General features: G+C 36.1%; 1 protein-coding gene across 5 annotated transcripts in view; it reads left to right on the top strand.

The window, feature by feature from the left end:
• The window catches only part of TUSC3 (tumor suppressor candidate 3), a 275,406-nt gene that overhangs the window by 148,028 nt on the left and 99,553 nt on the right, over positions 1-27,825 (top strand). For all 5 annotated transcript variants that reach the window (XM_043560296.1, XM_043560263.1, XM_043560270.1 and 2 more), the window contains exons 3-5: positions 2,012-2,129; positions 6,733-6,873; positions 11,106-11,246. In XM_043560296.1, coding sequence (XP_043416231.1) covers positions 2,012-2,129; positions 6,733-6,873; positions 11,106-11,246 — 400 coding nt within the window. The remainder of the gene's footprint in view (positions 1-2,011; positions 2,130-6,732; positions 6,874-11,105; positions 11,247-27,825) is intronic.

Below are 27,825 nucleotides of genomic sequence, written 5' to 3'. Positions count from 1 at the left end.
CATTCCTCTTATGCAGAACCTAGGAAGTAATTTTAAGTGTGGAGACTTAGTCTCCTTTAATTGTTTTGTGTCTCCAGAAGTATTTCCTCCATGCTCGCCTCTTTTTCTAGGTCTCCTCTGAAAGTTGAAATTTGGGGGTTATATCTCTGGGTCCCTTCCTCTTTTCTTTTTCCAAATGTAGTCCACCTGTGAATTTTTTGTTTTTTGAATTTCATTTAATTCTATCTTCTTACATTGGTATTTAATTTGAACAGTCATATGTTAAATTTTAAATGCTGTCCTTTACTTTCTTTGTTCCTTTTCTGTGATACCATTCTGTGTGTGTATGTGTGTGTGTGTGTGTGTGTGTGTGTGTGTGTGTGTTTGTTGAATACTATTGGAAGAAGCAGTCTGTCAGGGGCCCTGAGGATCCCTGCATGTTTTTACCTGTTATGCCAAGAAGGCATAGGTTTGGCTGCTCTTTTCCTGGACATGTACAGTGAGAAGCCTTAAGGAAGGAAATAACGTCTTCCACTGAACAAAGCACATTTATTTCATTTATTATAAACACAGTAAGTGCCTCAAACTTGTTCCTCTCCTGTAACACAGTTAACTGTGTGCTGGCATTCATGAGGGACCCTTTGTGTCACTGGTAAGATTTGGGGGCAAGAGGAACTGATGCTAACAAACACGAAGTAATAAAGTCCTTTGTCTCTGACCCCGCCGTCTCATCTTTTCTGCCAGCATCCATGAAACGGTAACAGGGTAGCTTGTTAGCTTGTACATAAGACAGTTTCTTCTGGGATCTGTTTTGTTTTTTAAATCATGTCAGGTTTTCCTCAAATATAAGGTGATTTTTTTTTTTTTCATTTCTCCGTACAAAGACTAACATTGGGACTGGTTGGGAGTGGGGCAGAAGTTTGGGTCTTCTGTTCTCTATAAAGAAATTTAATTATCTCTATTTTGAGTTCCATTTCTTACCTCCAGACTCTGCTGCTTCTTAACCCAGCACTTTTCCTAACTCTTTCCTGCACTGCAGTCTCACTTTGTGATTGTACCCTTCTCCATCAAAACTTTGCCACTAGCTTTCTGTTTTCCAGGTACTTCATGAAATCTCTTATCTGCTGCTGACTGTCCTCCAAGTCTTTTATGTTATGATGAGATTGTGCATTTTTATCTCTTCCATTTTGGGGAGAAGAAGAAAATAAACTCCTTTCTTAATTATATGGAGGGAACACACTTTTTAAAAAAAATGCTTTAATGATCCCATGTTGCTTTTTGTTTCTAGACTGTGGTTACGTCCTTCTAGTAATACTCCAGCTGTACACTTAAATACAAAGCTTTGATATCCGGAAAATCAGCAAAATGTCCAACAGAAATTCAAAATAGGAGTGACTATTATTCATAGAGGAGGGCTTATTTGTGGCATTTGGTTCGGCCACCAGACAAGTTTTTGCTGACTTACAGTAATTTTGAGTGTAATTGCATTTTTAGATAAATGGAATATATAAAGATGCAGTATAACTGCATTTACAATTTAAAACATGCCTATGTTTTTGTCTCTGTTAAACTGAATTGCTAATATTCTTAAAATCTGCTTTATGTTTTTTACTAAAAGTCATTCGAAGATTTAAATTATATATATATGTAGGGGATGCCATAAACTCTAGAATAAGAGTTGTCGCTTATTTAAAGGGCCATGCCAAGGTTTCAGTCCACACAGCTTCCATTACAACTACTCAACTGTGTCCTTACACAACACAGTAGCCGTCATAGCAATATGTAAATGAGTCATTGTGGCTGTGGTGCAGAAAACCTTTATGGACAACGCAGTATGAATCTTACATAGTTTTCAAATATCCTGGACTATTTCTTCTATTTTTTTTTTACAACCATGTAAAAATATAAAAATAATGCTTGCAGTATGTGTAGAAATTAGCCAACCCATGTGTCAGAATTACCTGTTTTACTAACAGCTTTGTTAGTGCTTGAGTGCTGACGTGTTTTTACTCTGCCCCATTATCTTTATCAGGCAAGCTAATGAAGAATATCAAATACTGGCTAACTCCTGGCGCTATTCGTCTGCTTTCTGTAACAAACTCTTCTTCAGTATGGTGGACTATGATGAGGGGACAGATGTTTTTCAACAGGTAAAAGAGTTGTTTCTTATTTCGCTACTATATATGATAGAGTTGGTTATGGTCGGTACATTTTTGTTTGCCAAGTAAAAATACAATTCGTTGAATAAGTCAATAAATACAATGAGTAGTTGTAATAAATCGTGTGATAGGATTAAAGTAATTTTAGCCAGTATTATCTTTGTCAGTGCACAGTTTTTTTCTATTAGTGTGTGTGGTAAACACATGCTAACTTTTTCATTATGGAAGACATATGTCTTTTCATGTATATAGTGGTAGTTTACATCCATTACCCTTATTTTGGTATTTAACTCTATTGGGTTTAGGTGATATTTTGCACCAATTTTTGAAATTTTGTATAAATTCAATGTAATTTTTACTTAACCCTCACTGCTTCTAGTGTGAAAGATACCGAGAACTTTACATGTAAAGTATTAAATATTTATTTTAAAGTGTTTTCTGTGGTGGACTGAATTGTGTCCCTCCCATAACCCCAAAGTGACTGTATTTGGAGATAGGGCCTTTAAGGAGATAATTAAGGTTAAATGAGATCATAGAATGGGACACTAATTCAATAGGACTGGTGTCCTTATAAGAAGAAAAGACACTAGGAGAATACGTGCACAGAGGAAAGGCCACATAAGGACACTCCAAGAAGATGACTGTCTGCAAAAAAGCAAGAGAGCTGCTGTCTTAATCTTGGTCTTCTAGCCTCCAGAGCTGTAAGAAAACAGATTTCTGTTTTTTAAGCCACTCAGTCCATGGTATTCCGTTACAGCAACCCAGGCAGAAGAATACATTCTCATTTACATAGTCTTCTCTGTAGAGCAAGGTAATGAATTGTGGCATAAGGATGCTAGTGGTCATGACTTTTGTCATGGTTGTGTCATCATCTTTCCTAAACTCATGTTCCAAGCACTCTTTGAAATGCTTAATATGTATTCTTTCATTTAGTTTCACAATGATCCAATGAGAAAAATATTGTGATCTCCATTTCACAAATAAGGAAGTTAAGGTATGGGGAGGTTGCTTAGCTAAGTTTACAAATTTAGTATCATTTAGGGCTAGAATTTGAGCTCAGCAGTCTGGCTCCCAGGGCTCTAGTTCTTAATTATGCTGTTATCCTGCGCTTATTAATATATATATATTTATATCTATACCGCATGATCAGTGCCTTTCAAATGTAAAACTTATGTTAGTACCTGGCATTGACTAGTTTGGTCTATTTTATTTTTCTCATGTGTGACATTCTTTGGCTTAATACTTTACCAGGTCATAGAAAAACACTTAGTTTTGTAAAGAATCTAGATCACTAATTATAAATGGGCCATTAATAAGTAGTTTTGCTTGTTTGCTTCCAGATTGATTATTCATTCCTCTTTGTCAGTTTCCAGTTGAATGAGAGAAATTCTCTCTTTACCTTCAAAACCCTTTATTCTTGGTCATTCCTGTTAGGTTTCCTTACTTATTTTTCCCCTATAAATTTATTTTGCTTTTGGGATGTTTCTTTTTGTTCACCTGTTCAGCAAATATTATTGACTGTCTACAGAGCAATGGATGCGAGAGAAACACACACATAGCTCTTACCCATAAAGAGATTATGGATCAGAGACCTGATAATAATAGTAATAATATAATAATAAAAACATATAGAGGCACCTGGGTGACTCAGCTGGTTAAGCATCTAACTCTTGATTTCGGCTCAGGTCATGATCTCACTGTTTGTGAGTTTGAGTCCCATGTCGGGCTCTGCTCTGACAGTATGGAGCTTGCTTGGGATTCTCTCTCCCTCTGCCCCTCCTCTGCTCGCTTGCTCGCGCTCTCTCTCTCTCTCTCTCTCTCTCTCTCTCAAAATAAATAAATAAACGTTAAAAAATGCATATGTACAGATCTTCTTCAACTTATGATGGGGTTATGTCCCAATAAACCCATTATAAGTTGAAAATATTACAAGTAAAAAATGCATTTAATACACTTAACTACTGAACCTTATAGTTTAGCCTTACCTTAAATGTGGTCAGAGCACTTACTTACATTAGTCTACAGTTGGACAAAATCAGTTAACACAGTCTGTTTCCTATTAAAGTGTTGAATATCTTTGTAATTTATTGAATATGGTAGTGAAAGTGAAAATCAGAATGGTTATATGGATACAGAATGGTTGTCACTGTATCAGTTGTTTACCCTCATGATTGCATGGCTGACTGAGGGCTGTGACTCACCGCCCTCGTCCAGCATCAGGAGCTAGTATTGTATTGCATATTACTAGCCCACAAAAAGATCCAAGTTCAAAATTTGAAGTACAGTTTCTAATGAGTGTGTATTACTTTGGTACCATTGTAAGGTCCAAAAATTATAAAGTTGAACCATCGTTAAGTCAGGGACCGTCTGTAATTTCAAATAACATTAATGTTATTTACAGGTCTCTGTAGAATCTCAGGAGAATTGACCTTAGAGATAATCAGTTGAAGTGCTGTTCATTATTAGGAAATAGTTGTCCAGGTCTGATCTGATGGCTAGAGCAGAGGCTTCAAGCCCAAACATCTACTCTGGCCAAGTTTGTAAATTAAATGAAGAAATCAGATTGGATTAGCTTAATTTCATTGTGGTATGTTTATTTACATATATTCTTGATATATTGAACACATTCGTTCTTGACTTGCTTAATTACTTATGTTTTCTCCTATTAAAACAAAGTCTTGGTCTTTTTTTTTTTTAATCTTTGATGGAAGTACTATTTCATTTTTCTCCTAACTACTGTAAGAAATAAAGCCAGTAAAACACACACAGTGGAACTAACCATTGGTCTCATTGTTGAGGAAACAATATGGTGTGGATGAGGACTACAGCAAAGTGGAGAGGATAAACTTGATCTCAGTGAGAGAGATAGAGCTCATTTGAGCTCTGTTGAGCAAATGCAGGCCACATGTAGCTGGAGCTGTTTTTCCAAGAAGGAATCCAAATATGAATTTTTATAAAGTTTGGCATAGATAGGAAAATTGACATAAAGATTGTGTTTAATTGAAAAATTTCCTCAGGTTAATTTTTTTTCAGCTGAATTCTGACTATAGACAACTGCTTTGTCTTTTCTAAACCTAGCCCCTTGCTTAGCAGTAAGAGTTATTTTAAAACGCATAAAAGTTGTGACAGTTAACGATTTTTATGGGAAACTTTAATCTAAAAAATACGGAAGTGCACATTTTGCTTTACTGAGAACTACTAACAGATTTTCAGTGCCATGTTTCTTTTCTTACTAACTGTTGAACCACATTTTGGTGAAGTGCTCTTTCTAAAGTGACATTTTAAAACGCTGTGCTGTCTGAAGATAATATTATCATGAGTGCTAAAACTTGGCAATTCCTGGCCTACTGGGGACTTGTTGGGAAAGTAATGTCAGCTCTATGTGATTTCTGTGTAATGCTTGTGGGTACGAGACTGATGACAGACCAGCCAGTTAACATGACGATGTGTTACAAGCCCCTGTGGACCAGCAATAAGATTTGTGTTGTACTCTGCTTTGTAGCCTTGGGAAATTTGTACATTTTAATGAAGGTGAAAGCTTTGAATTATATGCTCTTTTTAAACTCTAAAGTGTTTAGACATTCAACTTTATTAGGAATTTTCTGATTGTTCCAAGTACAGAGACTTTTTACTTGGAATCTGTTATTTACATGTTGGCTGTCGCTCTCTCTTGTGCACCCATCACGGAAACGCACATAAACACGTCTGGAGTGGGAAAAATCACAGAGAAGAAAGCAACTGGTGACTGTTTTGTGCTTTTTAACCAGTGTTACTAATATCCATAACATGCAGGCCCACCGCTGGTACTGCTGATTCGTCACTTTGATGTCAGCTGCCATGACAGTTTTTGCTTTTTCATTCTCAGTATGGGGAAATGCTGAGCTATATGGCCAAAGAAGGCCAAAAGTCTCTTGGCCTTCTATTTGAGACATTTTTCATAATTCCTGAGCACTGAGAATTTAATTTACATAATTGTTATAGCTTGTTACTCAATGCAAATTAACCTGCATTTGTTTTAGATACCATATTCTTAATAAGCACCATTTATATTAAGGTAGTGTTCTGTTCAGTACAGTTTTCGAATGGAATTACCTGTAGAAAACAATTGGGAGATATAACCATTTTAAGACAGTTGAATTAACAGAGAAGTTGAATAGAAGAAGACTGTCATTGTGGATTTCTCCTGTAGTCTGGTAAATTTAAGCTGTTTGGAACAAAAATCTTAGTTTCTTATACCATCATTTTTAAAAAGTCTTTAAATTTTTAATAATTTAATAATTTGACATTAATTCTATTGTGCATTTATATTTTTCATCAAATGCCAGTATTTTTCTTTAATAAACTGGGTAAGTGGAATAGTACGATAAGTGTGCAGGTTCAGAGAACTTAGCCGAATTCACAAGTTCTTTTTCAGTCAGTAGCACATTACAGTGAGTAAACACAGTAATTAAACTCTGGAAAGCCACTTGGATCTTCAGAATATATGCTCTTTCCAAAACTCATGCAGAAAAAATAACCCATAAAATGTTCGATTAATGATATGTAAAGATTGTTGGGATATTATATTTAGTATTTCTTATCTGATGTTTTTCAGCTCAACATGAACTCTGCTCCCACGTTCATGCATTTTCCTCCAAAAGGGAGACCCAAGAGAGCTGATACTTTTGACCTTCAAAGAATTGGATTTGCAGCTGAACAACTAGCAAAGTGGATTGCTGACAGAACGGATGTTCATGTATGTTTTTATTCCCTGCAGTTTTAATAAGAGGCTAATTAGTTTGCTTTGTTAGAGCACTGTAATAAGGCCACAGGATTTTTAAAATTACGCTGTACAACATTTTTTCTTGCTTAGAGAAAACTGATAGCTGTAACCTGAACTTTGACTGAGTTAGATGAATTTAAATGGCCGTTTAGAATAATGGTACACGGATACTTTAAGAACCATTAAAAAGTACATGAGTTAGTCACAAAGTAATTTCAGAGGCTAAAATATATATGGAACATTGTTCAAAGGTATTAAGAAATTCTAATTAAAAAGATGTGTAATTTTTATTTAGCTTTTGGGCAAATAAAAATGATACAATACTCACTTTTCATGAGCCATGTGAAAAAATACTCATATATGCTGTTCTTGGGACTGGAATAACTATTGTAAGAGTGTGTGTAATGTCTTTCTTCTAAGTAATGTAACTTTAACAATTCCACGTCTTAACCTAAGGACATAATTAGGGATGATTCAAATACTTAGCCATAGAGACTTTATTTTATTTATTTATTTATTTATTTATTTATTTATTTATGCGTGTATTTTTTAGAAATATTTTAAAAATAACATTCATTGTAGTAGGAAAAAACTGGAAATAAGTTACATACTTAAAAGATAGAGTAGTTGAATGTACTGTAGCATGGACAGCAATGATCTGCAAGTACATATGACGTCAGAAGAAGCCCAAAGTATAGGTTAGAAAAACAGTATTTATAGTATGATCTGTAATTTTGTTTTAAACCATAAATAGGAGTGTGGATATGTAGACTGTTTATTCAGGAAGTAAACAAACCAAAATCTTGATGGTAGTTAATGTCTATGTGGAGGGCTCAAGGCTGCTTTATTCCCAGTTCTCACCAGAATTTTCTAGAGTGAACAATGACAACCAGTACCTTTCTTCTAAAATATGTAACTTTATCATAAGGTGTAAACACATTTATTCTTAGTCAAGATGGGTGTCTCTCATCACTGTTACATTATTTACATCATGGGTTTTAATGATATTTTGGCAACTAAACCCATTTTCTTAACTCTTGACATATTTTTTAAATGTTTTGGCAAATATCCAGTTCTGCAACAGTATCATGTAGTTCGTACAAGATACTAAGGGTAATATTGCAAAAGTACTATTAATTCTTTATAAGAGTTGCTGAATTTTAATCAGAAATGATCCTAACTTGTTGATCATACCTATATATTAAGTTACTTGATAAATATACTTTTGTTAAAAAATCGATTTGAGGGGCACCTGGGTGACTTGGTTAAATGTCCGACTCTTGATTTTGGCTCAGGCTCCTGGTCGTGGGACTGAGTGCCACTTCAGGCTCTGTGCTAAGTGTGGAGCCTGCTTAAGATTCTCTTTCCCTCTCTCTATGCTCCTCCCCTGCTTGCGTACATTCGCTCTCTTCTCTCTCTCTCTCTCTCTCAAAAATATATATATATATAGATACACACAATTTTTTTCTGAAGGTGAACTGCATTTCCTGAGAAATAGGTAAGAACAGTACAGATAACACCTTCAAAGATTTACATTGATGTAATATTTTTATTTGAGCTGCTATCCAAATTCTGGTCAGTTGACCTAATAATAGCCTACGGTAACATTTTCATGCCTTCAATACAAAAATCCAGTCTAGAGTTAGGTATTGCATTTAGTTGTCAGGAGTTTTTAGCTTCTTTTAATCCAGAATATTTCCATAGCCTATCTTTGTCTTTTAAATACGTTGACATTTTAAATCCTTTTCTATTTTTTAAATAGAATGATCCTCATTTGATATGCCTGATATTTATTTTTTCTGATATTTGTTTATGATTGGATTCTATTTATGCATTCTCAAACACAATACTACATAGGTCATTTTTTGTTCTAATGACATCTTTATGCACATGGTATCTGTCTGACCCTCAATGATGATGTTTAATTCTGGTCAAGGTGTTTTCCATTTCTCCCCTGTATAATTACTGTTTTCCCCCTTCTCCTTTGTTGTTAGTGAGTTGTCTGTGTGGAGACACCTTAGATTAAAGAAATATCCTGCTCCTCATCAAAATTTTCTGCTGGATCTAGCATCCACTGGTCATATTACTCTCATTCAGATTTTACTGTGATGGTTGCAAAGTGATGATCCAATTCTGCCTGTCCCTCCATATTTCTAGTTGGCCTTCAGCATTCTACTGTGAGCAAGAGACCTCCCCTCCTATCAATCAGTCAGTCATTGGTAGGGGCTCATAAGTTGAATTTTTCTACAGTGGTTTATAAGTTATTACTATGCTTAAATGTTTTGGTGCTAAAATTGTTCTAGATTTGACCATTGGAATCTTCTTATTCTGGCTCTTATGTCTGTATAACATCTTTCCATCATTTTCTTTTAAGCATTTTCTTACTTTCCTGACGTAGCCATATATTTCAGGCTTATCTGCCTAATCTGCCCTATGTGGCACTCAATTAGCCATCTCTCCTCAGAGTGTTCATTTTTTTTAGTGAGAAATGTTATTAGAACCAAGATCTTTATGTAATTTGAAATCATGATTTCATAGAAATGCATTCTACTTTTTAAAAATAGTTTTTATGCTTGAGGTGCCTTGGTGGCTCAGTTGGTTGGTGTCCGACTTCAGCTCAGGTCATGCTCTCACGGTTTGTGAGTTCGGGCCCCGCATTGGACTCTGTGTTGACAGCTCGGAGCCTGGAGCCTGCCTCAGATTCTGTGGTCTCCTTCACTCTCTAACCCTCCCCAACTCTCCTTCTCCTGCCCTCCCTCCCCCCCTCCCTCTCTCTCTCCCTTCCTCTCTCTCTCTTTCTCTGTCTCTCTCTCTCTCTCAAAACTAAATAATAAACATTAATTTTTTTAAAATAGCTTTTATGCTTTAGTGGGCACCATCAAGAAAATGAAAAGACAAGCCACAGAAGGGAAGAAAATATTTGCAAATCATTTTTTGATAAAGGACTTATATAGTATGTACATAGGAATCTTATAACCCAGTAATAAAAAGACAACCTAATTATAAATGAACAAAGAATCTGAATAGACATTTCTGTGAGGAAAATATGCAAATGGTTAATAAGTACATGAAAAGATGCTCAGCATCTTTAGTCATTAGAAACCTGCAAATCAAACCTACAGTGAGATAGTGTCTCATACCCACTAGGTTGGCTGGGATCAGTAGTGAGAAAATATATTGCTAAGGAAGTGGAGTAATCCGAATTCTCATTTACCCTTAGTGGGAATGTAAAATGGTGCAGCCACTCTGGAAAAAAGTCTGTCAGCTCTTCAAATCAAGAAACATAGTATTACCATATCACCCAGCAATTGTACTCTTAAGTATGTACCTGAGATAAACAAGAATATGTGCCCACACAAGGTCTTGTCCAAGAATGTTTATGGCAGCATCATTCACAAGAGCCATAAAGCAGAAACAACCCAAATGCCTATCAACTGATAATGGATACCAAGTTTTGTTGTATCTATACAATGGAGTGTTCAGCCATAAAAAAGAATAAAGTACTAAAACATGTTACAAGAAGAACCTTGAAAACATCATGCTAAGTGGAAGAAGCCAGTTGCAGAAGAACACATTTTATATGAAAAATCCAGTATAAGGGAAATCTGTACATGCAGAAAGTAGATTCTTTGTTGCTTAGGTTTAGAGGGTAAGGGGAATAAGAGGGTTTTGCTAAAGGGTTTCCATTTGACCTAATCAGAATATTCTTATACTGACTTTGGTGATGGTTATGCAATCCCTTGAATGTACTAAAAACCATTGAATTGTACACTGGGTGAATTTTATGGTATGTGTATTATATCTTGGTAAAGATGTTAAAAAAAAACGCTTAAAATGTTGAAGATGTCAAAATGCCCCAATTTGGAATAATACATGTATTACACCTGTCTCATCCCTACCCTGTACTAGATGATCCCATCTTCCATAGGTGAAACACAGCAATTCTGGGTTGAATATAAGTCATGTTTGCATGTGTGAACTATATGCATCTAAAGCAAGTCTTTTTACATAGCCACGATGTTGGAAACCATTTGTTTTTGATTTGTGAAGAGTAAAGGGAGTATTAGTTCCACGTGAGAAGAGTAGGGTTTCATCTTCCTGAAGTTTGGTGTTGAAAATTGGAAGGACTAGAATATGGTCAAGATAAAAACACTTTTACTGAAGTACTTTATTCAGCTCATAAAACTTTTGTTGCATGTTTGCAGATTCGAGTCTTTAGACCACCCAACTACTCCGGCACCATTGCTTTGGCCCTGTTAGTGTCACTTGTTGGCGGTTTGCTCTATTTAAGAAGAAACAACTTGGAATTCATCTATAACAAGACTGGTTGGGCCATGGTGTCTCTGGTATGTTGTTACACTATGCTTTTTCCCTTTTTTTCTTTGTATAATATTGTAAGTTGTATGGTTGTTGGTATTCAACAAAGGTGTTAAAGTAATTCAGTAAGGAAGAAACAGTCTTTTCTTACTGGAAAATTATGCTGGAACAGTGAAATATCCTCATGTGAATAATGAATCATAAGTTTTAGCTCACACCACATATAAATTTACTCAAAATAGATTATTGTTCACCATATGTAAAAGCTAAAATGATAGATCTTCCAGAAGAACACAAAATCTTTATGACACAAAAAGCACGGACCATGGAAGAAAAAATAGTAAATAGCACTTAATGATGATTTAAAAGTTTGCTCTTCAAAAGATACTGGTAACAGAATGAAAAGACAGTCCAGAGAATCAGAGAACACATTTGGAAAATATATGTGTATGGGACATGTATCTGGAATATGTAAAGAATTCTTGCTACCCAGAAGACAGAATCATGGTTTTAAAAAATAAGACAATCTATTTATAGGTAAGATGGCATATATACATGCTAACCTTTCTCTCCCACTGAAGAACTATAAACCTGGAGAGAATGCAAAGCTAATCAGGTATTTGGTGTTTCTAAAAAGGAAATGTTAGCAAGTAGATCAGGTAAGAATGCCAGTATTCAAGATGACAATTAGTAAATAAAAAACTATCAATCTTCCTTTCGTTTTTTTTTTTTTTTTTCCTTCAGTTGAATTGGGGCAGTTTGGAAGAGACATGTAGGAGATAATTCTAGTAGATCTTGTTTTTTGTTGTTGTTTATTTTAGTATTTTTCTATTGCTCCCCAATTGTCAGGCAATCCTGTGGCAGGACAGTAGGGGCAATGAAAGCAGTTGGCAGTGGGAAACTATAGCAGCCAAACTCTTAATGAGAGGAAACTTTCTCAGTCTGTCAAAATTTACAGGACTGTACACCAAAGAATAAAAAGTCTGTTTTATTGTTTGATAATTCAGAAAATAAATAGGCAAAAGATTTGAAATGATGCTTGACTAAAGAGACGAGAAAAAGGGCAGAGAAGCACATCAATTCAACATGCCAATTAAATGGTAGTGAACCTGTACCTTCTGGCTCGGATGTTCTTGTGGTCCAATAAAAGTTTGAATTTTGTATACTGATATATATATCCTATAAGCCACCTAAAGCAAAGTGATAGGACCCTGTTAAAGAAAATATTGAACTTTGAGGCCTCTAAGTTAGGGTTATTTATTTATTGATTAATTAATTGTTTGGTTGACGTACTTGTAGGCAAAATTCCCATGTTCTGCACTGTGGGGATAAATAAACTGAGAAAGAGGTTATAGTCTTCCATTGCTGACTGCTGACTAGCCATCCTAATCTCCTCAATTTGAGACATTATGAGGAGATTAAAAGCTTGAAGGATATGAAAGGCCCTTGTGGGGTCCTCTGTGGAGACCAAGATGTCAATGTTGTAAAATAAGGGTGTGCAATTGGAAAAAAAGGGGAAGGTGGCTTGGTTAAACATGTAGCACAAATATACCCTTTCAGAAAATTGCTGTATTGAGACCCCACGCTGCTGAGTAGAACGCTGTGTAAATCTAGAAACAAAGTAGACTTTTTGTTTGTTTGTTTCTTTGCCACCTACAAGGACAGTACTTCCCTGCCCCACCCCCAGCTTTACTGAGGTACAACTGACATATAACCTTGTGTGAAAGCTGAGGGTATACGACTCGATTTGATACCTGTATATATTGTAAAATGATTACCATAATAAGGTTAATACTTCTATCACCTCGGATAATTTACCTTTGTGTGTGTGTGTGGTGAGGACATTTAAGATTTTACTCTCTTAGAAATTAACTATAGTCACAGTGCTATAAATGACAATCCCGGAACTTACACATTTTATAACTGGAAATTTGTACCCTTTGACGAACATCTCCCTGTTTTCCCCACCCTACAGCCCTTGGAAATCACCATTCTACTCTCCCTTTCTTAAGATTCCACATACAAGGGAGATCACACACTATTAGCCCTTCTCTGTGTTATTTCACTTGGCGTTGCGTTCTCCAAGGCCATCTCTGTGTTGCAAATGGCATGATTTTTTTTTTAATGGCTGAAATGTGGGGTGTGTGTGTGTGTGTGTGTGTGTGCGTGCGTGCATGTGTATACACACACATACACATTTGTATATATAATGTGATTAATCATTAATCTAGCAATGAACACTTAAGTTGTTTCTGTGTCTTGACTGTTGTGTATAATGATGCAGTGAAAATGGGGATGCAGATCTCTCTTCAAGATAAAAATGTGGTTGCCTTCAGAAATACACCAAGAAGTGAGGTTGCTAGATCACATGGTAGTTGTATTTTTAAGTTTTTTAAGTTTAACCTCCATACTGTTTTCCATAGTGGCTGAATTTTTTACATTCCCACCAACAGTATATAAGAATTCCTTTTTCTTCATCCCTGCCAACACTTGTTACCTCTTATCTTTTTGATAATTAATAGGTATTAGATGTTACTTCATTGTGGTTGTGATTTTCCTTTCTAGGATGATTAGTGACTTTTGAGCCTCTTTTTACATACCTGTTGGCCATTTTTAGGTCTTCTTTGGAAAATACCTATGCAGGTTTTGTGCCTGCTTTTTAACTGGATTTTTGTTTTAGTTGTGTGAGTTTCTTTTTTTTTTTTTTTTTCCAACGTTTATTTATTTTTGGGACAGAGAGAGACAGAGCATGAACGGGGGAGGGGCAGAGAGAGAGGGAGACACAGAATCGGAAGCAGGCTCCAGGCTCTGAGCCATCAGCCCAGAGCCTGACGCGGGGCTCGAACTCGCAGACCGCAAGATCGTGACCTGGCTGAAGTCGGACACTTAACCGACTGCGCCACCCAGGCGCCCCTAGTTGTGTGAGTTTCTTATACGTTTTGAACTTAACTCCTTATCCAATATATAATTTGCAAATATTTTCTCCTATTCTGTAAGTTGTCTTTTCATTTTGTTGATTGTTACCATTGCTTTGCAAAAGCTTTTTAGTGTAATGTATTCCCATTTGTTTATTTTTGCTATTGGTGTCATATTCAAAATATCGTCAAGACCAATGTTAAGGAGGTTTTTTCATATAATTTTTTCTAGGAGTTTTATCGTTTTGTGTCTTAGGTTTATGTCTTTAGCCCATTTGAGTTAAGTTTTGTGAGTGGCATAAGACAGGAATCCATTTTCATTCGCGTAAGTGTGAATATCCACTTTTCCCAGGACTTTTTGTTGAAGACACTATGCTTTCTCCATTGAGTATTCTTTACTCCTTTGTTAAATACTCATTGACAATGTTTGTCTGAGTTTATTTCTGGGCTTGCAATTCTGTTGCAGTGGTCTGTATGTTTTTATGACAGTACCATTCAGTTTTATTATTTTTTTAATTTAAATCTTAGTTAACATACAGTGCAATATTGGTTTCAGGAATAGAATACAGTGATTCACCACTTACATACAACACCCAGTGCTCATCACAACAAGTGCCCTCCTTAATACCCCTCACCCATCTAGCCCATCTCCCACCCAACTTCTCCCTCCATCAACTTTGTTTGTTCTCTGTCTTTAAGAGTGCCTTGTGGTTTATTTCCCTCTCTTCTCTTCCACTCACTTTCCCATATGTTCATCTGCTTTGTTTCTTAAATTCTACATGTGAGTGAAATCATATGGTATTTGTCTTTCTCTGATTTATTTCACTTAGCGTAGTACATTCTGCCTCCATCCATGTCATTGCAAATGGCAATATTTCCACTCTTTTTGATGGCTCAGTATTATTCCTGTGTGTGTGTGTGTGTGTGTGTGTGTGTGTGTGTGTGTGTGTGTGTACACACTATATATATACTATTTGGTATATACCAAGTATGTGTGTGTGTGTGTGTGTGTGTGTGTGTGTGTGTGTGTAGCTCCAAACTATACAGAGAGCCCAAATGTCCATTGACTGATGGATATAGTATACATACTACCATCAGTATACCATGGATATACTGTGTGTGTTTGTGTGTGTGTATGTATGTGTATATATATGTATGTATACATACATACACACACACACACATAACAGACCTACCATCAGTCAGTGGACATTTGGGCTCTCTCCGTAGTTTGGCTGTTGATTATGCTGCTGTAAACATTGAGGTGCATGTACACCTTTGATTCTGTATTTTTGTATCCTTTGGGTAAATAATAGTGCATTTGCTGGATTGTAGGGTAGTTCCATTTTTAGTTTTTTGAGGAGCCTCCATACTGTTCTCCAGAGTGTCTGCACCAGTTCCTACCAACAGTGCAAGAGAGTTCCCCATTCTCCACATGTTCTCTTGGTTTCCATTTGTGTGGAATATCTTTTTCCATCCCTTCTCTTTGAAATTATTTGTCTCCTTGATGCTGAAGTGAGTGTCTAGGGGGCAGCATTTAGTTGAGTCTTCTTTTTTTATACCTTTACCCACTCTATACCTTTTGAATTACATTTAAAGTAATTATTGATAGGTAAGGACTTATTAATGGCATCTTAATGGTTTTCTGGCTAGTTTTATAGTTCCTTCCTGTATAAATTGATGCTTTTTTACAGTCGTTGCTTTGATTCCCTTCTCTTTTTCTTTTGTATGTTTTGTATAATTTTGTTTTGTGGTTACCATGAGGCTCACATAAAACATCTTAAAAATATAATAGTCTATTTTACATTGATAATTTAACTTCAATTGTATACTAAAACTACCTTTTACTTTTCCCCCCACACATATCTTCATTCTTGAGGTCACAGTTTACCTCGTTTTATATTGTTTGTCATACGTTTTCATAAGTTATTTAAGTTATTAAATATTTAAGTTATTAACATTTAAGTTATTAACATGCTACCATAATATAGTATTAGAAAATTATGAATTTGAGTATATATTTACCTATATATATGCTTGTTTCATCTTGTGTGTTGCTAATAAGTCTGTTAATTTTGGCATTTCTTACAAGGCAGGTCTAGTGGTGATGAACTCCACTCCTTGTTTGGAATTTTTTTATCACTGATTCATTTCTGGAGGACAACCTTACTAAGTAAGATATTCTTGGTTGATAGTTTTTTCCTTTTAGTATATTTAATATATCATTCTACTCTCTTGTCTTACAAGGTTTCTGATAGCTTAAGGGTGGGTTCACTCGCATGTGATATTTTTTTGTTTCTGTTTTAAAAATTTGCCATATTTAATTTTAGACAGTTTTATTATAATGTAATTTGGAGAAGATCATTTAGGGTTGAAATTTTATGAAAACCTATGAGCTTCAAGAACTTGTATTTTCAAACGTCTCCCCACATTTGAAGCATTCTCACCCATTATTTCTTTAATCTTTCTGCCCCTTTCTCCCTCTCTTCTCATTCTGAGACTCTAGTAAGATAGGTTTTTTTCACTCTTTGTCATTTTTTTTGTCATTGTTCTCTCCTGTCTAGATAATTTCAAGTGATCTGTCTTCTACTTTGCAATTTATTTCTGATTGATCCAGTCTACTATTGATATTCTCTGTTGCATTTTTCATTTTATATATCCTATTCTGTTTAGTTCCTTCTTATGATTCCTATCTCTGGTAAACTTCTCACTTTGTTCATGTGTTGCTTTTCTTACTTTGTTGAATTATCTTTAATGTGTTACTTTGTAGTTCACTGAGCTTTCTTAAAACACATACTTTTGGGGCGCCTGGGTGGCGCAGTCGGTTAGGCGTCCGACTTCAGCCAGGTCACGATCTCGCGGTCCGTGAGTTCGAGCCCCGCATTGGGCTCTGGGCTGATGGCTCAGAGCCTGGAGCCTGTTTCTGATTCTGTGTCTCCCTCTCTCTCTGCCCCTCCCCCGTTCATGCTCTGTCTCTCTCTGTCCCAAAAATAAATAAAAAACGTTGAAAAAAAAATGTAAAAAAAAAACCACATACTTTTAATTCTTTATTGTGCAAATCATAGCTCTTCATTTCTTTGTTAGTCAGTTACTGGAAAAATTACAGTTTTCCTTCGGTGGTATCATGTTTCCTTGATTTTTCGTGTCCTTGAAGTTGAAGTCTTCATACTAGAATATTCATCTCTTCTAATCTTTACTGACTGGCTTTGGGGAAGAAATTCCTCCTTTCAGTTATGTTAGGGAATTCTGAGGCTTTCTCCTATCTTTCTTGTGAACACACCTGCTCTATACTTCTTGGTCCCTCTGAGGTGGGGGGATTCGGGTTTGTATATCTTCCTCTTGATCCTGCAAAACTAGAATGCTCTAGTTTGTGTCCTTTCTCCTCATGCTGCAGAGTTGGGCTGGCTCTCTGCGTTTGTCCAATTGTTATCTGAAAGGCTTACTTTCACTGCCAGCAGAGTGTGCGCAGGGGGACAGCCACAGGACAGAGGGTGTGCAGAGGCTGCACGTGGAGCATGAAGGGTGCCTCTGGGCCTGCTGGGGGGAATCCACAGGTCAAGTGTCTTCAGCAACTCACTGGCGGGCTTCCTGATGGATTCCACGAAGCGGTTATTAGGATCTGCGTCCTTTTGATGTGTTCCGTTCTGAGGCCTGGTTGCCGTTCTCCCATCGGTCCACTGCCCCCAACTTGTGCAGTATATGACTCAGTATTCTGGATGGTATAAGATTTGTGTCTCTTCTCAGTGTCCTACATAGCTGGGGAAGCTGGGTGCTCACTAACACACTCTCGCTTTCCCCTCTGGGAGAAATCACAGAGAAGTTCTCTCAGGACACTGAGCTGTGCCCCCCGGGTGGAGTGAGCTACGAAATTGAAACCGTTTGTCTTACCCTCTTCAGTGCATCCAATATTTCATTTTTAGTGTTTTTCCAGTAGTGCTGGCATTACTCAGTTGGACTCAGCTTCCACAAAGGCACTCTTGTTCATAGGCAATTGTCAAAATCCATGTTTTTTTGGAGAGAGAATGGTAGAATGCTCTTATTCTGCCATGATGATGATATCACTTACACATAATCAAAAGTTCTTAAAAAGTCAGTACTGTCAATTTTATTATACAAAAAACAAGTTTCTTGGGAAATATCAACTGAAATTATGTCAGGAAGAAATATAAATTCATAGTATACCAGTAAGCATTACATAAGGTGAAGTATTTGCAAATCATCCTTGAAAAATGAAAAAATCCAGTAGCTTCTAAGTCATTTTTTGGCAAGGATACGTGAAGGAATTATGCCAGTTAGTCAACTTATTCAGAAGAGAGTAAAAGGGAAAACTACCCACCTTCTTTAATGAGGTTCTTGTTTGCATTCTTCATATGAAAGTGTTTCTTTGGAGCATGATTGCAGGTCAGAAAATTTCCACTTACCTCTTGGAAACGAAGCACATGACAGAGAACTAAAAACCTATGTCAAGTTAAATTCCAAGTGACTGGAAGACAGAAAAATCTGATACGTTCCAATCTGTCTGCAAATTTTTTCAACAGCTACTGAAACCACAACCACTATAAGACGCTCTTTTTCATAAGGATCCTTTGTTATTGAGAAGAGCAGAAAGTGCTGAGGGGCATAGTGTTAGTGGCAGATGTCAAAAATTGGCAAGAACTATTTTCCCCCAGAAAATGAGGACCCTGTCCTGAGAAGGAAGAGTTGTGATTGGGACCTTACTTCGCTACAGAAGGCTTACATGGGCCAGGGGGTAAAAGACAGCTGAGTCAGTGAGTGCCGAGGAACAAAAGGTGGCAGAATTCAACGTACAGGCAAAGATCCACCCAGTAAAATGAGTGGCTTACCTTGAGATACTGATTGTATTTCTTGGTGGCAGTGACTCATGAAGAAATCAAGGGGAGTAAAGATTTAATGGAAGAAGTCCACCTGAGACATAAAGGAGGTATGGCTACACAGAGGTGTCATAGTTTAAAGAAATGGCCAGTTTTCATAACAACAAAAAATTGAACCACTGAGCTATGTAGTCTCTTGCTTATAGCCACTTCACTAGTTCAGGAAAAATGGGTGCTGTTCAAATATGAGCAAAATCAGAGCGATATCAACAAAGAATTTAACACATTGTCTGTACATATCTAGTGCAAGAAAATAATTTGCAAATGAGAGCAACTGTTCCTACAGAAAAGTTTTTCCTAGGGAAAACCTACCGGAAAAATTTTCCCAGAAAGTTTAGCGAAATTATAAAAATCACTCTAGTAGGGATAATGAAATACTTGCAGGAAAGACCATAAGGCTAAGGATGAGAATTTCGAGATGGCCAGCAAATAGGAAAGGTGGCATGGCATATGTCAAATCTTGCTTAGGAACATGGAAGCAAGATTTTTTTTCTCTTTAATTTTTTTCCAAATTCAGCTGTATATGAAATAGCGAAAGGTTGTAGGAATGGGTGGTTAAGCCATAGGGGAAGTAGAAATTAATGGAAAACCATCACAGCAAGGGTGTAAAGTAGAAATAGTGTCACTAATGCCATAGACATTACTTAATATTCATCATTTATGATTTTAGAAAGTTAAACTATAGGGGCACCGGGGTGGCTCAGTCGGTTAAACGTCCGGCTTCAGCTCAGGTCATGATCTCACAGTCTGTGAGTTCGAGCCCTGCTTCGGGCTCTGTGCTGACAGCTCAGAGCCTGGAGCCTGCTTTGGATTCTATGTCCCCCTCTCTCTCTGCCCCTCCCCTGATCATGCTTTGTCTCTCTCTGTCTCAAAAATAAATAAAAGCATTAAAAAAAAAGTTAAACTATAAATACAAGTGAACTTTATTAACTAGGTAAAGGATATCTTAAAATCTCTAGCAAATATCTTATGTAGTGATACTTTAAAATAAAGCCTATAATTACCTACTATTCATCATTTTATTAGTGGTCTTAGTCAAAGCTTAAGAACAGAAGAAAGAAATGCAGGGAGTAAATAAATCTAAATGACTTGTCATATTTACTTATGACTTTCCACATGGAAAATTCATCACCATTTATGGAGAACCAATAATAAAATTATTACTAGAGTTGGAAGAGTTAATGTCCAATAATCATTAGGAATTTTATACAGGAAGCAATTTGATATATAATTGAAAATAAAATCTTTAACAATAGGAAGAAGAAATGTTTGGTATTTAAATCTAACAAAAGATGTATAAAATTTATAAATAGAGTATCAAAATTGAAACTATATACATATATATATTTATAGCTAATGTTGGTTTCTGCCTTTTGTCTTCATGTAGTATTCCCTCATCCTTCTATTTTTATTTTCAACAAATTAGTGGTCTTTATGACTGAGTTGGATGCGATAGGACAGATTAAGAAGACCAGGCACATCACCTTATAGCAAACGTCTTCTGCAATAATATCTAGGAGTCTAGAAATTCAAACAGAACCCCTGTAACCTTCTAGAACATACTTAAAAATACCTCTATAATAAATGGAGAGAATATAAATGTGGGTTTTTTAAAGTTTAATATTTGGTCACTTTTGATAATTGAGTCATAATGGATGAATTATACTGTAATATAATTGGATACTAGAGATGATCTCAATCACCTTATTAAGTTTAAAAGTGTTGTGGGTTTTTTGTTCAGGCTAGTTTTCAAGTTGCTTCATTCAGTGAAGCTACCCAGGTTTTTTGATGAAAGTATAGTATGTACTTTTTTCACTGTTATGGTAAAGTTAAAACTTCTTTAGTATTTAGTGTCTTACCAAATCTTGTCACTGCTTCAGTCTATCAAAACACTGACGGTCTCTCTGAATTATAGTCAGTTGACAATAGCATGCCTTCATTTTTCTCTCCAGAATTACTGTTAGAAGCTAGTAATAATCATCATTACTGTTGATTGAATTTTTCCTTCTTTGGGGTATGTTTTATGTACTTATTCCTTACAATAACGATGAAAAGGAATTTACATTCTCCTCCTTGTACAAACAGGGAAACTAAGATTCAATAAACTCATTTTGCTAGCTCACATAGCTAGAAAATGATTAACTAGGACCTGATCCCACTTGTCTGACTTCAGGTTCTGTATTCTTACCACGTTGCGGGGCGTCTCATAATGTGGGCACATAACTCATGTTGGTTGTTTAAACCAGTGGATGTAGTGAGCCATTATGACTGCAGATAAATGCCTGAGAATATTTATTATGGTGCATAAATGTTAAATACTCGAACAGTCAGTTTTCTTGCATCCCCTGCTACATCATGCAGATTTTGCATTTCTGCTTTGAATCCTTGGAAGCTAATTACCTTGGCATAGCAGAAAATAGTCTAACATTCACAAACACATACTTGAGAAGGAATTCTTGGCAAGCATGCATGCTCACCAATGGAAGCCTTTTAGAAGTCAGTAACAGGCTGCAGAGAACAGACATGTTTTCAAACAGTGTGTTTTAAAACTACTCTGATGATACAATGTTGAATTCAAAAAGCTCCTCTTGAAACTCCCCTTTTTCATTACTATAGAAATATACAAACTTGTGGTCTTTTCTTTAGCTACTGATGGCTTCTGGGAACTAATTTGAATCTTCTTTACCATTTTCTGCCTGATAGCCAGCACTTCCACTGCCAAACTTGACTCTTTATTTTTTAAAAAAGGGCTATTTTGAAGGATTTGTTCATTTGTTCATTTCCAATCTTATCCAATTCTTAAGATACCCTTGCAAAGTTAAGAGTCTACCCAAAATGGCTAATCATGTATTCAGATTCTCAAACATTTGTCTATGCAAAATAACCACTATCCTGCTTTCCTTTGGGAAAGAGAATGTGTATTTTGGTAATTTTTGGCAAAATATTGTCATCTGATGTATAGAAACTGATGAAAGCCCTGGATTACACAGGAAAGGAAAGCTCCTAAAATAAAAATAATGAATTAGATTAGAGCAGACCCCTCGTGTAATACCAAAGGTGCAGAATGTGAATAGAGAGAAAAAAGTTTGTTAAAGAAGCTCTCTGTCCATATAGCCACTTCTTAGTACAGAACAAGTCTGTGTACAGTGAGCACTTGTGTATTGAACCTCTGCAGAAGTACCTCCCAAGGGATTACTTAGTGTTACATATCTTTAGTTTGATGGACAATGTTCTATGTTCTGTGGCTTGTGCTGTTTTCGTTGTTGTTGTTGTCTTTTTCATTATTATATTTACCTTATTGTATATGACTCACAGGTAGGCTAAGAATGAAGTTTTTGCAGGGGAAAAGAAGCTGTTCATGGTGTTTTAGAGGGTATGAGAGACAAAATTTGCAATTTCCTTATATAGAGAGAGATATGCAAATATTTAAAAAGTAAATATTAGGGCTTCTGATTCCGAACTGAAAAAAGTAGGGAAAGGAGTATTCATTAAGTTCTTCCTTATCTTGAAAGAAAATGCTGTGGACTCCTGTTTGTACGTGATGATGATTGTTTATAGAGCAGAATAAGTTCTGGTTCTGGTTTTACTCCGTTTTCCCTTCCTCCACCCCGCAAAGGAAAAGCAATGATAGACAATAAGCATATACATTACCTGTTTTATGATGAGTTTAAAGTGGAATAGTTGAGTAAAATATTGAACTACACTGGTACATAACTTTAAGGAGTATAATATAGATCTATAGTTTATGGTTTTCAGAAATAAATGTTGACTTGGAATATCAAAATGAGTTAAAATGTTATGTTTTATAGCTCATAGCGCAGATCTTCTTGGCAACCTAAAGCTCTTTATAGATGGCTGTCATTTCAAAGCAGAAATAGAAGTGTGATGAGTAGTTATATTGATTGCATATACAAAGAAAAATATCCTAAGAATTTGCAATTAAAAACATGAAAGATAAACATCATTTAAAAAAATCTAATAACCAGACTTTATTATCACAGTAAATCTTGGTAGGACAGAAGCTGTTTTGTGCCTTTTAACACTGATGCTCTGTATTATAAGATGATTCACATACCTTAATGTGTCTTCTGTATCAAAGAAATTATATCAGTTTAATTATGTAAGTTTTGTGAAAAACTTAAGCTTGAAATTAATATAAATTATTACACAGTTTTCACATTCTTGAAGAGTTGTTTGGTGCCTGCACATTGTGTTGTATCAGTAGAAACGTATTTCTTATGCACATTCAAAACTGCAAAGCAGCTCTGACCTCAGAATGAGCGCCTTTAGAAATTTATTTGAATAAAATTATATAACTTCTAATATTGTGCAGATACTGTCTCTGCGGTTTATTACTTTGTTCTCCTTACAAGTGAGAAGCAAATAAGTGCTGCTAATATTTTTTTTTCCAGTGAAGCATCTGTTGTTTGAAGATGATTCTAAACAGAAATAGTTTGAGTCATTTGAAGATGGGTATGTCTGTTTGCAAATAGATAGTTTCTATATATAGTCCCATGTATACTTCTGTATTGGAGTTTTGGTAACAATGTAATGAAAATAATTAATATATTTTTTGTGTATATTTTTCCTAATTTTCTATAATGAAGACCGACAATGCCTTCCATAACTCAAAAGAGTATCTTAAAACTACTCAGACATGGATGGACCTCCTTTTTCTTTCTTTCTTTTTCTTATTTTCTTCCTCCTCTTCCTCTTCCTCCTCCTCCTTTTTTTTTTTTTTTTTTGATGTTGTGTGGTTGCCTGAGTCTTTTGCTTATTATAAAGTCATAATTAAATAAGCTTCACTATGAAGATCCAATACTTGGAATGATTGCCTAGTTTCTGTATTCCATTCCATGCTAATGGTATTCCACTCAGTAGTGGTTATAAGTAATATTTATTGAGACAGTGATCCTCAATGTAGGATTCCTTTCCATGAAATAAAATATTTAGTCTTAAGAAAAACTATACAGATGCTCTTTTCACAGAAATTTATGGCATTTCTAGGCCATGGCTAGGACTACTGCATTTTCTTTTATTTTCTTTCTTCTTTTTTGGGAAACTTACCTAATTTACATTTCATTCAATTTTAGAATAAATATTTATGTTTCAGTATATTCACCTCTTCTCTGTTAATTCATGTTTAGCCATTTATTGACCATTCAACAAGAGTTTGAAAGCCTGCTATGTATTAAGAACTGTGAAGAACCATGTGGATATAAAATGATAGGACAAGGGGCACCTGGGTGGCACAGTCAGGTGAGCATCCAACTTCTGCTCGGGTTGTGATCTCATAGCTTGTGAGTTTGAGCCCCACATCGGGCTCTTTGCTGTCAACTCAGAGCCCAGTTCAGATCAGGTGTCCCCTCTCTCTCTGCCCCTTCCCTGCTCATAGTCGTCCCCCACCCCTGCAAAATAAATAAATAAATAAATAAAAGGACAAGATAAAAAAGATTAGGATATAGTTCTTGCCCCTAGAGACCTTGCTTGTCTAATGATGGAGGAGAATCAACAGGATATAAATGCTCTGACTAAAATGTGTCCAAAATCTTGGTTTTCTAAGATGGTACTTTTTTTTTTTTTTTTTTTTTTTGGCTCTCCAGGAAAATGTGGCATCCAAAATGCTTTCCAAAGGGACTACCAAGTTTTCTTTGATTATTGAACTGCAGCAAATATCTGAGTAGCTTTTTTACTGTTTCAGAACATTACCCTTTTTTAAAATTTTTATTTGAGAGAGAGAGAGAGAGAGCGCACACAGATGCTAGTGGGGGAAGGGCAAAGATAGAGGGAGAGAGAGAATCCCAAGCAGGTCCACACTGTCAATGCGGAGCCCGACACAGGGGTCGAACCCATTAACTGTGAGATCATGACCTGAGCTGAAATCAAGAGTGGCTACTTAACTGACTGAGCCACCCAGGCGCCCCTCAGAGTGTTACTCTTTAGTCTCACTTTTGGCTTGAAGTCAGCCAATGCTCAAAAACAAAAAAAACAAAACAAAACAAAAAAAACAAACCTTCCGATATTATATGAAAGTTTGGACACCTGAATGTACTGTTGATTATACTTTATTTTACTATATTATACTTGCATTCAGTTTTTTCCTTCCATTTCAGTGTCTGATCACTCCAGTTTGTTACTGTGTTTCATAGCTGTTTTGATGTTAAAGAACTACAGAAGACGAAAACTTTTGATACTAACAGTTAGTCTGGCTTGTTAGGTGAAGCACCAACCAAAACATGGGTCTATAGACTATTCATCTATTGCTGAATATGAAATTAGATGGCTTTCAATTTAGTAAGTTGGTCAAATCTGCCTTCTCAGGTAACTGTTTATATTTCCATGGGGTATTAAATATTCTTACGTGTTACAAAAGGATCCTCTCTGACAGTTGTGAGTATTGTGGGTGAGTGTGTGTGAGTATTATAAGCCAAAGGAAAACAAACCATAGTGTGGGAGATGCAGGAGAGAAGCATCAAAGGAAAAGACTTCAAAAGGAAAGGGCTGGAGAAGGTGCAAGGCCTTAGGACATGTTTACACAGCTGAACGAGGAACACCTAGAGCCATTAACATTTGTCCAGGGCTGGATCCTCCTTCGCATCTGACCCTTCCTACTGTTATAGAAACCATTGACTCAAAATTCAACCTTGAAAAGCTAAACCATTAGACTCATTAACACACTTGCTTAGCTGACTTTATGCACGTAGTCTTTCGCAATTATCCTAATAAAAAGAAGCTTCATTCTGGAGTCGGGGCCTCATTCTGACTTGAGCATGAGGATCTTCACTTAACTGAACTTTGTTTGCGGACTCATCTTTTGCGAGTCTGGCCATACTTCCAGCAACACCACAGGATATTTATATGCCAAGTAAATCAAAATTTGACTTTTGCTTTTGGGTGACAAAAGTAGCTTACTGCAGGCCAGTGCTTCTATTTAAAATAATTTATAAAGCTAACTAAAATAAACGAATCATCTCTTTGATTCATGGAGAGCTACTTAGGTAATGAGAACTAAAGGGTCTCAGACTTTGATAGGGAAGGAACCTTGGACCAGTCATCCTGCCAGGGCAGCCGTGGCACCAAGCACCCTATGGACTTCACCTGGCACATGCCCATTCCAGCTCAGGCTGTCCCTCCAGGGGGGCTTCAGTGCAGAGGGAAGCCCAAGAGTCCCCGTCTGCACCTGTTCCTGCTGGCCAGTCAAAGCCATCAGGCACGTGCAGTCTACAAAGTTCCTACAGGAGACCCTCCTTCAAAATTCAGAGAGATAGCTGTGCATAATTCATAAAAATAGATACAAAGTCAAGCAAAGTGAGAGGAGTATGTTTTAAACAAAAGAACAAGGTAAAACCTCAGAAAAAGAACTAAAACAAAATGGAGATGTACAATCCATCTGATAAAGAGTTTAAAGTAATACTCGTAAAGATGCGCATCAAAGAAGAGGGAGTGAACTTAGAACTTCAACAAAGAGAAATATAAAAAAGAACCAGTCAGAACTGAAGAAAACAGTAGCTGAAATGAAAAATACACTAGAGGGAATAAAACGCAGATTAGAGGCCAGAAGGGGGAGTGGCAGGATATATTTAAAGTGCTGAAAGGGAAAAACTTACTCTACCCAGCATGGTTGTCATTCAGAATTGGAAGAGATAAAGCACTTCCTAGGGTCATGGTCTCAGGGTTTGTGAGTTTGAGCCCTGCGTTGGGCTCTGTGCTGACAGCTCAGAGCCTGGAGCCTGATTCGGATTCTGTGTCTCCCTCTCTCTGCCCCTCCCCTTCTCATGCTCTGTCTCTCTCTCTCAAAAATAAATATTAAAAAAAAAATTAAAAAAGAGCTTCCTAGATAAGAAAAGGCTAAAGGAGCTCATCACCACTAAACAAGCCATGTGAAAAATGTTGAAGGGTTTCTTTAAGTGGAAAAGAAAAGGCCATAACCAGAAATAAGAGCATATTATGAAAGAAAAATGTCACTTCTACAGGCAAATATACAGTCAAGACAATAAATGAACCACTTAAAAAGTTAGTTGAAGGTTAAAAGATAAAAATAGTAAAATCTATTACAACTACAACAACTAGTTAAGGGACACACAAAATAAAAATGTCAAGATGACAAAAACAAAACATGGAGAAGAGGGGAGTAAAGAAATTATCAGCTTAAAATAGACTGGTGTGTATATATAATCTCAATGTATATGAAACTCATGGTAACCAAAAACCTACAACAGATACACTAAAATAAAAAGAACCAACGCATAACACTGAAGGAAACTTATCAGTTGATAAAGGAAGTGACCAAGAGAAGAAACAGAGAACTACAGAAACAACCACAACACTATTAACAAAATGGCAATAAGAACACACCTATCAATAATTACTTTAAATGTAAATAGACTACTCTAATCAAAAGACATAGGATAACAGAATGGATAAAAAAAAAAGCCAGACAAACAAAAAACCAAGACCCATTTATATGCTGCCTACAGGAGACTCACTTCAGATCTAAAGACACAGAATGAAAATGAAGGATTAGAAAAAGATATGCTATAGGAATAAAGAGAAAGCTAGTGTAACAATACTCATATCAGACAAAATATACTTTAAAACAAAGACTGTAAAAAAGACTGTAAAAGAAGACAAGGGCATTACATAATGATAAAGGGGTCACTTCAAGAAGAGGATATAACAACTGTAAATATATATTCAGCATAGAGTCACTGAAATGTATAATGCAAATATTATCAGACATAACAGAAATTGACAGTAATATGATACTAAGGGACTTTAATGCCCCACCTATATCAATGGAT

The sequence above is a fragment of the Prionailurus bengalensis genome, chromosome B1 (genome assembly GCF_016509475.1).
Source record: "Prionailurus bengalensis isolate Pbe53 chromosome B1, Fcat_Pben_1.1_paternal_pri, whole genome shotgun sequence".
Taxonomy (NCBI): domain Eukaryota; kingdom Metazoa; phylum Chordata; class Mammalia; order Carnivora; family Felidae; genus Prionailurus; species Prionailurus bengalensis.
The sequence above is the reverse complement of the archived record's forward strand: the minus strand, read 5'-3'. Positions and strand labels throughout refer to the sequence as shown.